Source organism: Lepus europaeus, chromosome 7 (genome assembly GCF_033115175.1).
Source record: "Lepus europaeus isolate LE1 chromosome 7, mLepTim1.pri, whole genome shotgun sequence".
Classification (NCBI taxonomy): Eukaryota; Metazoa; Chordata; class Mammalia; order Lagomorpha; family Leporidae; genus Lepus; species Lepus europaeus.
The window spans coordinates 82960545-82974172 of NC_084833.1; the positions used below are offsets into that span (position 1 = coordinate 82960545).

Consider the following 13628-nt stretch of genomic DNA (forward strand, 5'->3'; position numbering starts at 1 on the left):
CTTTGATATCTTGTAGCTTGAAAAGCATGATATAAAATTAATTGTTCCTAACACATATTGTATTCAATGATAAGGAAATAAAACTGAGAAATTTATTTGGGGGCTAGCACTGTGATGTAGCAGGTAAAGCCACCACCAGTGGTGCTGGCACCCCATATGGGTGCTTGTTCAAATTCCAGCCACTCCACTTCTTATCCAGCTCCCTGCTAATGCATCTGGGAAAGCAGTGGAAAATCACCCAAATCCTTGGGCCCCTGCACCTATATGGGAGACCAGGAAAAAGCTGTTGGTCCCTGTCTGTGTCTGTTTCCCTCCCTCCCTACCTTCCTCTCCTTTCTCCATAACTCTGCCTTACAAATAAATAAATCTTTCCAAAAAAGAAAAAACTTACTTACTTTCTACCATTTAATTTCTATAAACCATAATAGACCTTCCAAGCCTTCTGCAAGGTCTCTCATACATTTTCAATGTAAGACAAAGACTAAAACAAATCTAGAAAGATGCTTATTTTCCCTAGTCTACAAGATATAGAATGGTTCAGTTCCATTCTTCAAATTTGAAATTATGTACGTGTCTAAAAGGAAAACAATTCATTGGCCATAATTTCCATATCTCAAGGCTTATAGAACTGTGGGGAGTCAGAAAAATGAACACAACAAGAACCCCCAGGCCCAGGTCACCAGGTGAGAGCTTAGAGGTGAATGGAGGGCAGAAAAACATTTTTGAAAAGATAGAAACCCATAAACCTACTTATCACACAGAAATAGCATTCATTACTATGACCATACAAAAATAGATTTCTGAGAATTTTCCCTGATATGCTCCTTTGTAACAAATAATTCACAGGAATTTTTCTTACCAAGACAAAAGCCACTTCTTCACTTAACATTTATCAATGCCTACTGTGCACCAGGCCCTGTTACGGCTCTGAAGTTTCCATAGCTCTATTGGTCCAGGAGTGTGCAGTCTACTGGGGGACACACTAGTCAGCAGGAAATTCCAGAACAGTGCAGCAGGCATCATGCTAGAGGCAGCCCGATGACTGTAAAAGCATCAGAACAGACACCTAGCCCAGATTTGGGGCTCCTGGAGTGTGGGTATCTCCAAATCAAGACCTGGAAAATAAGTCAGCTAGGGGGCAAGGGGAGGATATGGAAAGGTTGTCTCACAGGCACTAAGTGCTGGTTAGCTAGGAGAAAGCACTTGTGATGTTTTGTTGCACAGTAAGGTGACTAAAAGATACCGATAATGTACTATATATTTATCTGAAAAAACAAGGTAGAAGAAAGGACTCTGAATACATCACCATAATGAGAAATGTTTGACTTGATATGTTTACCCTATTCCAAACATTACACAATGAATACACATATCAAGACATCATGTGGTACCCCACAAATATGTACAATTTTTTATATCCATTAAATAAAATTAAAAGTAAGCTTTAAAACAGTCAAGGAAGGTACTAGGCTTGTTAAGGATGGGAGTAGGCATGAGAAAGGGAACAAAAAACAGCAATGCAAAGGCCTGGGACACGAGTGACCACAGAGAATTCCAAGTGTTGAAGACAGTTCAGGGTCACTGGAGTTTGGGATCCTGTCTCTGTCTTGCCCAGGACAAGTCAGATTATGTTTATAAATTTAAGGCTAGCAGCAGCATTGGCTCACATTGCTGGATGAGGGTGGAGGAGATGGAGGGAGGATGCAGTGGCTAAGAATCATGCTCTGGGCAGCCATGTCTGGGTGGGACCCTCAGGCCATGCAGATTACAGCCCTGTGAAATTGTCCCAGTCTAAGAAAACATGTTCAGGAGCAATCCAAGATCCTCTGAGAGGAGCTACTGATAGATGTGTGCCTATCCAAACATACTTTCCATTTTAAATGTACTAGACTGGCATGATGGGACACTCACTGAATACTGTAAGGCGAGAAAGAACACTGTCTATAGACTCAAAGACACTGGGTTCTACAAGAGCTAAGGCCCTGTGGATTGTCTCACTTGGCATATCCCATTCACACACTCATTCATTCATTTATTCAAACATTTGGAGACTTTCTGTGTACCATTATTTTTGCTGGGCTTAGATGGCAAAGATAAAGTCTTTACCCTCAAGGAATTCAGAGTGGAGCCCTAAAGGATGAGCAGCTGTGAGAAGCAGCACAGCAACACCATTGCTGGCAGGCACAGCTGCAGGTGCAAAGGTACAGAGCAGTGGCTTCAGGGCTGGCATCCCATAGGTGCCAGTTCAAGTTCTGGCTTCTCTGTGTCCTATCCAGTTCACTGCTGAAAATTTATCTGGGAAGGCAGCAAATGATGATCCAAATACCTGGAGCCCTGCTACCCGTGTGGCATACCAGGATGGAGTTCCCAGCTTCGAGCTTTGGCCTGGCTCAGCCCTGGCTGTTGCACCCATTTGGTGAGTGAACCAGCAGAAGACTATGTCTCCTTCTCCATCTTCCTTTCTCTCTCTGCCACCCTCTCAAATAAATCTCAAATAAAAAAGTTTTTAAAAAAAAAAAAAAAAACAGAGAGACCAGCGCCGTGGCTTAACAGGCTAATCCTCCGCCTTGCAACGCCGGCACACCGGGTTCTAGTCCCGGTCGGGGTGCCGGATTCTATCCCAGTTGCCCTCTTCCAGGCCAGCTCTCTGCTATGGCCCGGGAAGGCAGTGGAGGATGGCCCAAGTGCTTGGACCCTGCACCTGCATCGGAGACCAGGAGAAGCACCTGGCTCCTGGCTTCGGATCAGCGTGATGCGCTGGCTGCAGCGGCCATTGGAGGGTGAACCAATGGCAAAAAGGAAGACCTTTCTCTCTGTCTCTCTCTCTCACTATCCACTCTGCCTGTCAAAAAACAAACAAACAAACAAAAAAAAAACAGAAAAGTGGCCATTCAGAGGGCAGCGAGTAGTTCAGTATGGCAGTCCATAGAGAGAGCATGGGAATGGCAGAAGGTAGGTTTCTCTAGATTAGGCATGTTTAGGCTAGTGTGGCTGTAGACTGGTAGGTTTCTCTAGTAACCAATGGCCAGGCCGTGGAGAGCCTTGCATGTCATCTTGAAGTATTTGTATGTGGTGGGAGAGCAAGAGAAGTACAGAAACTCCAAGCCTTTGACCTGGGTGACTGGAAGAACAGAGACCCACTAACCATCACAGCACATCTGTGGGGTGGGGAGCTGATAACAGTTGGGTCTAAGGTGTCTGGGAGAACTCCAAGCAAAACATCACTGGAAGAATGTATAAGTAACTCTACAGCTCAGAACTGTAGACTGAGGATACCCATTTATGGATGACCACTGAGGGCAAGATGGCCCAGATGAAAGAGGAGAGGCCCAAGAACAGAACTCAAGAAAACACTAAAAGGCAGAGGGAGGGAACGGAGCCTTCCAAAGAGAACAAGAAGGAACAAGAGTTGTGTGTGCGTGGTGTGGGAAATCACAGAGGAGTTGAAGAATTACTTGGTCAAAGGCAGTTACGAGATCAAGTGCAAAAGGACTTCAAAAAATTGGTGAGAAAGGAAATGAAAAGATGAGTGTATTTTGGTGTAAAATGTTTAAATCCATGCATAGTCTTTTCATAATATGCATTTTAAGAACTTCTTGCATGCATTTCAAATTTTTTTTCCGCACAAAACCATACTTATCTTTTAGTTTCATTTTCTGTGAGCTGTTCTGAAGTTCCGTTATAGGGTACAGCCGGCCCTTGCTCCTTAGATGGAACAATTCGGAGGCTGCTGCTGAATTGGGAAGAGTGCAGTTCCTGAAGCTGGGCAGTAGTGGTTGCTCAGTGAGTGAGGGGACCCAGAGAAGCCACAGTCGGCACACACAGGTCTTTTAGGAAGCGTAGGCAGGAAGAGAGAGCCCAAGTTCAGTAGCTGAGGTGGAACCAAGGGTCACAGAACAGTTCTGGGCGAGCAGCTGGGGAGACTGAAACTGTGCCAAGCAGCACTGCAGGTTGCCAAGCTGCAAACAAACCCCACTCCTTAATGACACTGCCCGCTAGGCCCAGTGGCGACCTGGCTGGAATGGAACAATAGTTCATTAGCCACAGGGAAAGTCTGTGATGAAGAGAGAAGGCGCCATCGGCCCAAGAAGAAAGCAAGCAGGAGAGTGAAGATGTCTGTTCTCAGCGGCATCGCCACCTCCCAAGGTTCATTTTCAGTTCATCGCTTTCCCATCCAGCTTTGATGTTTTTCTCTCTGCTCTCCTTTGACTTGCCTCTCATCAACGCCCAAAGGCTTCATGCTCATTTCCTTGTTGTGATTAGACCTCAAAAGTGGCCTTCTGCAAGTGGTGATGAAAGGCCCCAGAATTAGCTCTCTGAAATATCACAGGGATCAGAGGCTGAGCAAGCTCTGGTCCAAGTCTGGGAGCGGAGAGAGGAAATTGCAAGGGAGCCCGAAGTCAGGAGGCAGAAAAAGGGGAGGAGAGGCCTCCAGACACTAGAGGGGGAGGCAGGGAAAGGAGAGACGGGAGACAGTGGGGAGAGGGAGAGGGGAGGGGTCACCGTACCTATGGGGGAGGATGAGTGAGGACGGCAGAGGGAGGGGAGAAGAGATGGGTTGTATCAGGATCAACAGATTTTTTTTTTTTTTTTTGACAGGCAGAGTTAGACAGTGAGAGACAGAAAGAAAGGTCTTCCTTTTTCCGTTGGCTCATCCCCCCAAGTGGCCGCTATGGCAGGCGCCTGGGGCGATCCGAAGCCAGGAGCCAGGTGCTTCCTCCTGGTCTCCCATGTGGGTACAGAGCCCAAGGACCTGGGCCATCCTCCACTGCCATCCCTAGCCACAGCAGAGAGCTGGACTGGAAGAGGAGCAACCGGGACAGAATCCAGCACCCCAACCAGGACTAGAACCCGGGGTGCCGGCGCCGCAGGCAGAGGATTAGCCTAGTGAGCCGCGGCACCAGCCTGAGATTTTTTTTTTTTAAAGATTTGAGAGGCAGAGTTACAAAGAGAGGGGGAGAGAGAAAGGTCTTCCATCCACTGGTTCACTCCCCAAATGGCTGCAACGGCCGGAGCTGGGCCAATCTGAAGCCAGGAGCTAGGAGCTTCCTCTGGGTCTCCCACATCGGTGCTGGGGCTCAAGGACTTGGGCTATCTTCTATGACTTTCTAGGCCATGGCAGAGAGCTAGATCAGAAGAGAAGAAGCTGGGACTCAAACCCATGCCCATTATGGGATGCCAGTGCTGCGGACAGAGGCTTAGCCTACTATGCCACAGAGCCGGTCCCTCAACTGAATTTTAAAATGGGATTCTTAGAAATGCAATTTTATTCTGCTCAGATATCTCTATGTTGGTTCAACAACCATTTGTGGACCATCTGTTCTGGACCAGACCCCATGACTGGCTCTGGCTGCTGCTGCCTAGAGGCAGGGCTGAGCCTACAAGCAGGCACTCCCAAGTCAAGGCGGCAGCCAGCACGAGACCCCCAGAGAACATCTCTCCAACCCGCAGGGGCCCACACAAGCTTCTCTGTGGGGGAACCACCCGTACTGAAAGCTCAGTGACAAGCAGGAGTCACCGACACAGAGGGCGAGCGTGAGGACACAGCGCTGGCAGAGAGGGCCCCTGAAGGGAACAGAGCAGTCCCAGGCTGTCAGCGTTTGCCAGTGTCTGGAGCATGGAGGAGGCAGATGACAGATGAGGATAGATAAGTGTCAGTAGGCACCAGATGAAGAAGGCCACAGGTAACGTGTTACAGATTAGGACTTAAGGTCTAGAACGGCTTTTAGCATGGGACTATCCTAACCACCTGTACATTTTTAAAAGATTGTAGCGGGGTGGGAGATGGCAAACATTGAATTGCAATTAATGATATGCAAGCATGCTTCAAAAAGTTCATGGAAATGGAATTTTAAAATACCTTGAAGCAGAAAAAGTTGAAACCTGTACGAAGGAGGACTCTTCAAAAAGTTCATGGCGAATGTGCCTTAGGAGAAAACTGCCTGGAGGTCAAAAATGTTTGCACCAAAATAAACTTTTCTCTTAAAAAGCTATTTTTGGTTCTGGTATTGTGGCATAGCAGGTAAAAGTACAACCTAGGACACTGGCATTCCATATATATGCCAGTTCATGTCCCAGCTGCTCCACTCTGATCCAGCTCCCTGCTAACAGCCTGGGGAAAAGCAATGGAATATGCCCCAAGTGCTTGGGCTCCAGCTACCCATGTGGGAGACCCAGATGAAGCTCCAGGCTTTGGCCTAGCCCATGCTGGTGGTAGCAGCCAACTGGAAAGTAAAGCAGTGGATATAAAAATCTCTCTAAATCTTTCAAAATAAATAAATCATTTAAAAAATTTTATTTTTTAGTTGGCAGGTAGAGATTGAAAAGAGAAACAGGGCAATCTTCCATCTGCTGGTTCACTCCTGCAATGCTTACAACAGCGAGGGATGCGCCAGACTGAAGCCAGGAGCTGGCAACACAAACCAGGTTTCCCATCTGAGCCATCACCTGCTGCTTCCAAGGGTGTGCATTAGCAGGAACTTGGAATCAGAAGCAGAGCCAGGACTCGATCCATGCACTCTGGTAAGAGATGCAGGCATCCATCCCAAGCAGGGTCTTAACTGTTATACCAAATACCTACCCTTCAACTTATTTCTTAACTCCACTTCACATGAACTTTTTGAAGTATCCTGCTACATACTTGAATTACTTGGGAAGTAACCTACTTGTTTGCAACCCACTCCAAAATGAAGAAAAATGACAAGATTGATGCCAAGAGAGAGGGAAGTATGGTCAGGTAACATGTAACCAAAAAAACGGTGGTAAAACCTGAGTGGTGAGTATATGGGCGTTCACTGTAAAATGCTCTCAACTTTCCTCACGTTGGGAAACTTTCCTAGGAAAACACAGGGAATTCAATCCTGGCTGCCACCAGGATCCAGCTTGGAAAGGGGCCAGGGAGCAGGCTATGCTGGGCAGTGACTAAAGCAAGAACTAATCACGGCCTAGACAGCAGGGGGCGCTGCAACAAGGACAAAGCAGGTGAACTCAAGAGACATTCAGAAAGACCACAGGCTTGGCTGACGGATGGGGAGGGGAAAAAGAAAACACAACAGCCCTGCTTCACCTGACCTCACTACAGTCCAATTAAGAGTTCGCCCCTCTTCCAGGCCAGCTCTCTGCTGTGGCCAGGGAGTGCAGTGGAGGATGGCCCAAGTCCTTGGGCCCTGCACCCCATGGGAGACCAGGAGAAGCACCTGGCTCCTGCCATCGGATCAGCGTGGTGCGCTGGCCGCAGCGCGCCTACCGCGGCGGCCATTGGAGGGTGAACCAACGGCAAAAGGAAGACCTTTCTCTCTGTCTCTCTCTCACTATCCACTCTGCCTGTCAAAAAAAAAAAAAAAAAAGAGTTCAGACAAGGACGGGCCCATTGATTTCCAGGTGAGAAGAAAGGCTCACGGGACCTAGGAAGAAGCCTGAATCACTAATGTACCCTCCAGCTGGCCTCCCAAGAGATTCCTGGCAGCCGCTCTCAGCCTTGTTAGTCTGTTCTTGAGTTCAGTGGGCTTCTGCCCCGCAGGTGATCTCAGGATGGAGACCAGGAGAAGTCGCTACAGCCAGCATCCCCCATGGCCCCAGATCATAGCCAAGGCCGAGCAGCTCCCCACCCCATCCCACAGCCCATCCTCCTCACCTCCCTCAGAACCCTCTGAGTGGCCCTGAACCTTCTCCCTTGGCGATTTAACCATCTGTTTAGTTGTTGTTTAGAATCGTTGTGGATCAGCTGCTTCAAATGGCTTCAACCACAGCCAGCTTTGATTATCAGCTTTCAGTCAGAAAACAGATTTCTGAGTCACAATGAGGCAAAATGAGCTTTGCTCAAGGGCTGCAAACTGCGCGTCCAGGGAGCAGATGCCAGGTCGCCTGGTGGTTCTGAGAGGCAGCCCTGCCTCCACCAGCAGCTGCCGCCCTGTAATTTCTACTCATTTCCTACAGCTTTGTCCTGTGGCCGCGAGCCGCTCCTCCTCGGCCGTATCCCACGTGAAGCACGGGTCACAGACGACCTATTTTCCGTGATGATAATTAACTTCTGTGATTCACTTCTGACTTCTCGCTCTGCCACATCCACTGCCATTTAACGCTCAGTATTAAACCTGGAATCTGTCAGCCCTTCAAGGCTAGAGCTTCCAGAAGATTCGGGGAGAAGTGAATGGCACAAGGGGGGCGGTGCCCTTGCTGTAGACATGCTGCTACCATTGGGTACACAACGCCATGGAGGAGGCCCCCAGCACTGGCTAAAGCAGGGACGTGCGGGCTGGGCTGGTGACTGTCACCACAAGTGAAGCCAGCCCTCCCCTCCCGGCACACAGGAGCTGATTTTGGATTTGACTTCATAAAAGCAACTTCACCTGAGACCCCAGCAAAAATTGCCCACCTAGGTCTCCTGAGGTCTCCCCTCACCTGGCTCTTAAGCAGATGTGGGGTCACGTTTACCCCAGTTCTGACTCCAGCTGTCACCCCCCAGCTGAGCCTCAGTTTCCCCACAGCTACAACAGGGAGGAGATTCACTCTGGGGGTGCACAGGCTCCAGGGCACCAGCCCAGGGCCTGGGTCCTCTTTGGCAGCTATTTCTGGGGTGTAGAAAATGGCATTCATGTAAAACCTAACATTAACTTTAAAATGTGACTAATACATGTTTGCACATCAGCAGTGTGGTTGAACATCCAAGGTGCTTTTTTTTTTTTTAATTAAAAAATGCTCTCAAGTGTTTTGTTTTCATTTGCTGTCTCTCCATCAGACATCAGCGATTTCCACTACTTCTCCTTTGGAGAGGGAACCTGGGAGGAAGGAGCAAAGAAACGGGCTCCATTTCCAGTGCTGCTCTCCTCTCCGGGACTCTCCACAGAGCCCTGTGCAGGTTTCCCAGCCCAGCAAAGGGCAGTCTGGTGAACGTGATGCCCACAGCCTGTCTCCCAGGAGTGTGGCCCCTGCGTGCTGAGCGAGGCCATCCTGTGGGTTGTGGGGAGGCTGTGGGCACACGTGGAGCTCCCACAGCCACACTTCAGCCCCACCTCATGCTCTCCAGCAGGAAACTCAGCTCCCCAAACCACAGAGGGCGAAAGGGTTTCAGCTAAGAGAACAAGAGCGAAAACCCCCAAGACTCGCTGCGCCAGGGATCCCGCCAAGTCCTCCCGTGAACTTCCCCCGGGGTCTCTTTTTCCAGCAAATCCTGTTATAACAACTCCCTTTTGCTCATGGAAACTGGAGAGTCTCCCTGCCTGCCGAGTGTCTTGGGGAATTTTCACCAGCTGCTGAGCCGCAGAGCAGAGAGCAAAGCTCAGCAGCTCATGCGGGAGCCCGGAACTCACCTACTGCGGGGCCTCCATGTTCCTGCAGAAGCCAAGTCTGTGAGAGCCCAGGGGAGCGAGGAAGACGGGCGCGGCTTAACTGCAGCCACCTGAGCACTGCACCTGCGCCCACACCTGCACCTCGTAGAAGCAGGATTGGGTGATAAATGGGTGGACCGTGCCATGCCCGGGGGCCTCACTGCCAGTCTCTGGTCCGGCAGGGAGTTTCTGCATGCTCCTGCTTAGAAAGTGAGTATGACAATGCATGCTGGTGGGACAGGATCTTTCCTCATTTCTCCCAACACGCCTATTGCTTTAAAATATGCAGTGGCCACATTCAGGCTTGAAATTGGCCCTGCAGGGAGAGAGCAGTCTTAGGGGCAGACTCGAGGGTGGGCTCGGATGAGGAGGTCTCCAGTCCCAGGATGTGTGTGACTCTAAACTCGGGTGAGCTCATGAGATTTTAGCTTCGCTGAGATGGGTCCAGGCAAGCCCCCTTTCAGGCCATGGGCTCCTGCCTGGTGGGGGCTAAGGGCTCTGTTTCCTAAAGGCTTGGAAGCACGAGGCAGAGTGCTCCTTTGCCTTTTTCTGGAGGGAGAGGGGTCTCGTTCCACTCCCCCTGCTGCTTTCAGTACTACAGACCAGGCCTGGAATCTAGTGCTCAACCAACACTCAGGGGGAGGCCGCCCTCCCCATGACTGTGCCAAGGGTTGGGTTTGACACATGGAGGGCCCCTCACCCCTGACTCATGCCTGTGCATCCCCCTGGCTCTGAGAGGTCACCAAGGCCATGGGTTTGAGATGGATTGAGGCTGGCAGAAATAGAGCTACCATTCTATGAAGTTAGGCTGGGCACTCGGCCAGGTAAGGATGGCCTTGGCCATGCTCCCAGGTCCCACCGTGCCTTCTGGTCCCATGGAGAATTTGGGGACTGAGTATTTGTTCAGTTCCTCAGCCAGCACTGTGGGAGGTGGGCAGTTTTCAGGCTAGTGTCAAAGCTCTGAGTTCCCAGCCCGTGTGTCACTGAGTCGGGCTATTTCCCTCCCAGGGGAGAAGGGCTAGGAACCATTCCCCCAGGGAAGACTGGAACCATCCTCCCCTGGCCCTCTCTTAAGAGCTGGTCGCTTACTCCCTCCCTGTATCAGTCTCTGCATTAATCCAGTGGCTGGAGGTGGGGGTGTCAGGCACCTAACCATCGTTCCCCTGCTCTGACAGCCCATGATGTACTCCTGACAGAACACTCGGGTACCAGCCGGGGTGTTGCCAGCACTACGGGAGCCTCAGAGCCCGTGGTCCCTCTGCAGCACCTGCTATGGTGGAGGGGGGGGGGGGCATCCACCCCATTGCCTGAGCTGCATGGGTCTCTCTCCGCAGCAGAGCTCTGTCATGCAGCGGTGGTGGTGGCTCCTGCTAGGATTGTGGACGGTCCTGCCCACGGGGAGGGGGGACAAGCTGCTCAATGTCTGCATGAATGCCAAACACCACAAGAGGGAGCCGGGTCCAGAAGATGAGCTCTATGTGGAGGTACGGTAGGGACCAGAGGGGTGGCAGTGGGTGCTTCTTTGGAGGGTCAGGGAAGGGACACCAAAGGTGGTCTCTGGTCCCCATCAATCCTGATCATTTGATTCATTGGGTTGGGAATTGAGCCAACCGAATGGAGACTATGCCTCTTTGAGAACTTAAGAGTTGAGTGAGGTTGTAAGTCTCCCATCTCTGAGTTGCTGTGGTAGCTGGAAGAGGGATTTGAATGGTGATCCCAGAGGCCCATGGCTAGTTGAGCACAGATTCAAATCAGCTTTCCTACCAACAGGCCATGAGAAACATGACTTAAGGGGCCCCTCCTCCAGCTCCTAAAGGAACTTCACAGGGATGTGGGAGGAGCAGACCTGGCCACTTAAGTCTGAGTCCCTCCCACCCCAGGCAACCTCAGTTTCCCCCTGAGGTTCCTCTCCCTACTTGCTTTCTCTCAAAGGCCTCCTCCACCTCCTAGGAGCTGTGTCCGTAGAAGATCGCAGCAGCCCCTGGCAGGGAGGGCAGCATGCGCACCTGCTACCCTGTGGGGAAAGATGGACAGATTGCCAGCATTTGTCCTCTACAGGACACTGCTGGTCCAATGGCAGCCCACTTGCTGGGTCTTCTCCTAAGGGATGTTTTCCCTTTGCTACCCTCTGCCTTAGACATTCACCAATCCCAGCCTCTTCCTCCCAACGCCTTCTGCTTCTTCCCTACCCTCAGTGTGAGCCCTGGAAAGACAACGCCTGCTGCACATCTACTACGAGCTGGGAAGCCCACCTGGATGTGTCCCCGCTCTACAACTTCAGCTTCGTTCACTGTGGATTGTTGACCCCAGACTGTCATAGGCACTTCATCCAAGCCATCTGCTTCTACGAGTGCTCCCCAAACCTGGGGCCATGGATCCAGCCAGTGGGTAGATGGGAGACAGATCTCTGCAATGCCCCAAGAGCCTGAGCTTCTCTCTGATCTTATGTTGATGTCTCCAGGGTGCTTACAGAAACGGGAAAATCTATCCCCACTGTGGACAAGAGCAGGGATGGAGAGGAAGCCACCTGCAGTCCTGGGGAACTGTATAGGGGAAGCTGGCCAGATAAGGACAGTAGGATGAGGGACTGTCACTGAGGGATGCTCTGGAGGATTTCATGGGCCTGAGTTTGAATCCTATCCTCTGTATCTGCTAGCTGAATAGAGAGGAACAAACTGCTTAGCCACTTACACTCATGTCTTTTTGCAAAATAATACTTGGCGACTCTATAAGAGATGATATACAGATGGTACCTGGCCCATGTAACATGCAGCCACAAGTAGTCTTCCATGGTTGTGATTAACCTTCTTGTCTTGCTGTGCCCCACCCAGGTGGACCCCAGTGGGCCAGAGCAGCGAGCTGTGGGCGTGCCACTGTGCCACGAGGACTGTGAGCAGTGGTGGGAAGACTGCCGCACGTCATACACTTGCAAGTCCAACTGGCATGGTGGCTGGGACTGGAGTCGGGGTGAGTGGCAGGTGCAAGACTTCCTGTGTTCCCCCAGGGCAGAGAATGGGGGTATGAGGGGTGAGAGGAGCCAGAGAGAAGTTATCTGCCCTCAATTCTCCCACAGGGAGGAACCGCTGCCCTGCAGGGGCCCCCTGCCGCCCATTCCCCCACTACTTCCCCACCCCAGCTGACCTGTGTGAGAAGATTTGGAACAACACCTTCAAGGCAAGCCCAGAGCACCAGGGCAGTGGACGGTGTCTTCAGAAGTGGTTCGAGCCTGCACAGGGCAACCCCAATGTGGCTGTGGCCCGCCTCTTCGCCAGCCCCGCCCCAGCCTGGAAGCTCCCCTCCACCCTTGTGGGCTTCTCTCTATTCCTGCCGTTCCTCCCCTAAGAGCACCATCCTCTCCCACCAGTGATGGGCCAGGCTGTGGCCACCTCCTTCCTCAGACCCTTTCCTGAAAAGAGAAGAGGCAGTGGCTGGAGCCCGAGCCCTGGTCGTTGGTTCTGAGATCCCCTGCCCTGACTGGCCTAGGAGACCTGCCCTGGGGGATGGGAGCTGTGATGGACTCCAGGCCCTTCTTAGCCTAGCACACAACCTCCTCCTCCCATTTCAAAGGTGGCGGTGAGAGCCCTGGCCTCCTGTCCTGTGATGATCTCCCTAATAAAACAGCAATCGCCTCTCCTGGGTGTGTCATCCACTGTGTTAGTTCTGTGGACAGGGATCTAACAGGCATGGAGGGAGCCAGTGGACCTGCTGCACTAAAGTCTCAAAGTTAGGTGGTACCTGAGAATAATGAACTTCCCAACATCTGCCACTCAGCCAGCGGCACCTCTCTGATGGGAGTCATTTCAACGCTGCCTTTTTTTTTTTTTTCTTCAATAAGTGATGCACTATACAAGAGACCCAGGGATAGGGCATCCATCATCCATTGGATTCCAAAATTGAGGCAGATACCTCACCCTCTTTCAGGTTTGCCTTTTCTCTTTAACCCCCACCTCTTACCCTAGAGTCTCAACACACTGGGCTGGAATTTGGAAACAGTTTAATCTGGCCTTGCCACTTTTCTGTGTTACTTTAGGCCAGTCCTTTGACCTTCATGGAAGAATATCTTGTTTCTCTCTCTGCTGAGAGCGATGAGGTGTTTGAGCCAGATGACTTAATGCATTACAAAAAATGCAAAAGGCAAAAGTCAGCTTCTTGCTTCCAGGATACAGTTGTCTTCTCAGGCAGCGCCATGAGACAGAAGTATGAGAGCTAAACTGGAGAAGTGGTGGAGTCCCTGTTGTGGAATGGCCAGCAGACCTGCCCTCTCAACCTACTGGAGCCTAAAGCCTGACAGCTTCCCGCATC

General features: G+C 51.0%; 1 protein-coding gene across 1 annotated transcript; it reads left to right on the plus strand.

Moving 5' to 3' along the window:
- Positions 1 to 10672: 10672 nt before the first annotated feature.
- Positions 10673 to 12668, plus strand: IZUMO1R (IZUMO1 receptor, JUNO). The gene is made up of 4 exons (XM_062197584.1): positions 10673 to 10810; positions 11522 to 11710; positions 12158 to 12293; positions 12400 to 12668. Exons 1-4 carry the CDS (start codon positions 10673 to 10675, stop codon positions 12666 to 12668), a joined length of 732 nt encoding a protein of 243 aa, XP_062053568.1.
- Positions 12669 to 13628: the final 960 nt, after the last annotated feature.

Excerpts from the sequence above, each read along its gene's own strand:
- IZUMO1R (XM_062197584.1), top strand. The coding sequence starts at position 10,673 with ATGCAGCGGTGGTGGTGGCTCCTGCTAGGATTGTGGACGGTCCTGCCC. Across the intron at positions 11,711-12,157 it reads TGGGGCCATGGATCCAGCCA|GTGGACCCCAGTGGGCCAGA; the intron begins GTGGGTAGATGG and ends TGCCCCACCCAG. Across the intron at positions 12,294-12,399 it reads TGGCTGGGACTGGAGTCGGG|GGAGGAACCGCTGCCCTGCA; the intron begins GTGAGTGGCAGG and ends ATTCTCCCACAG.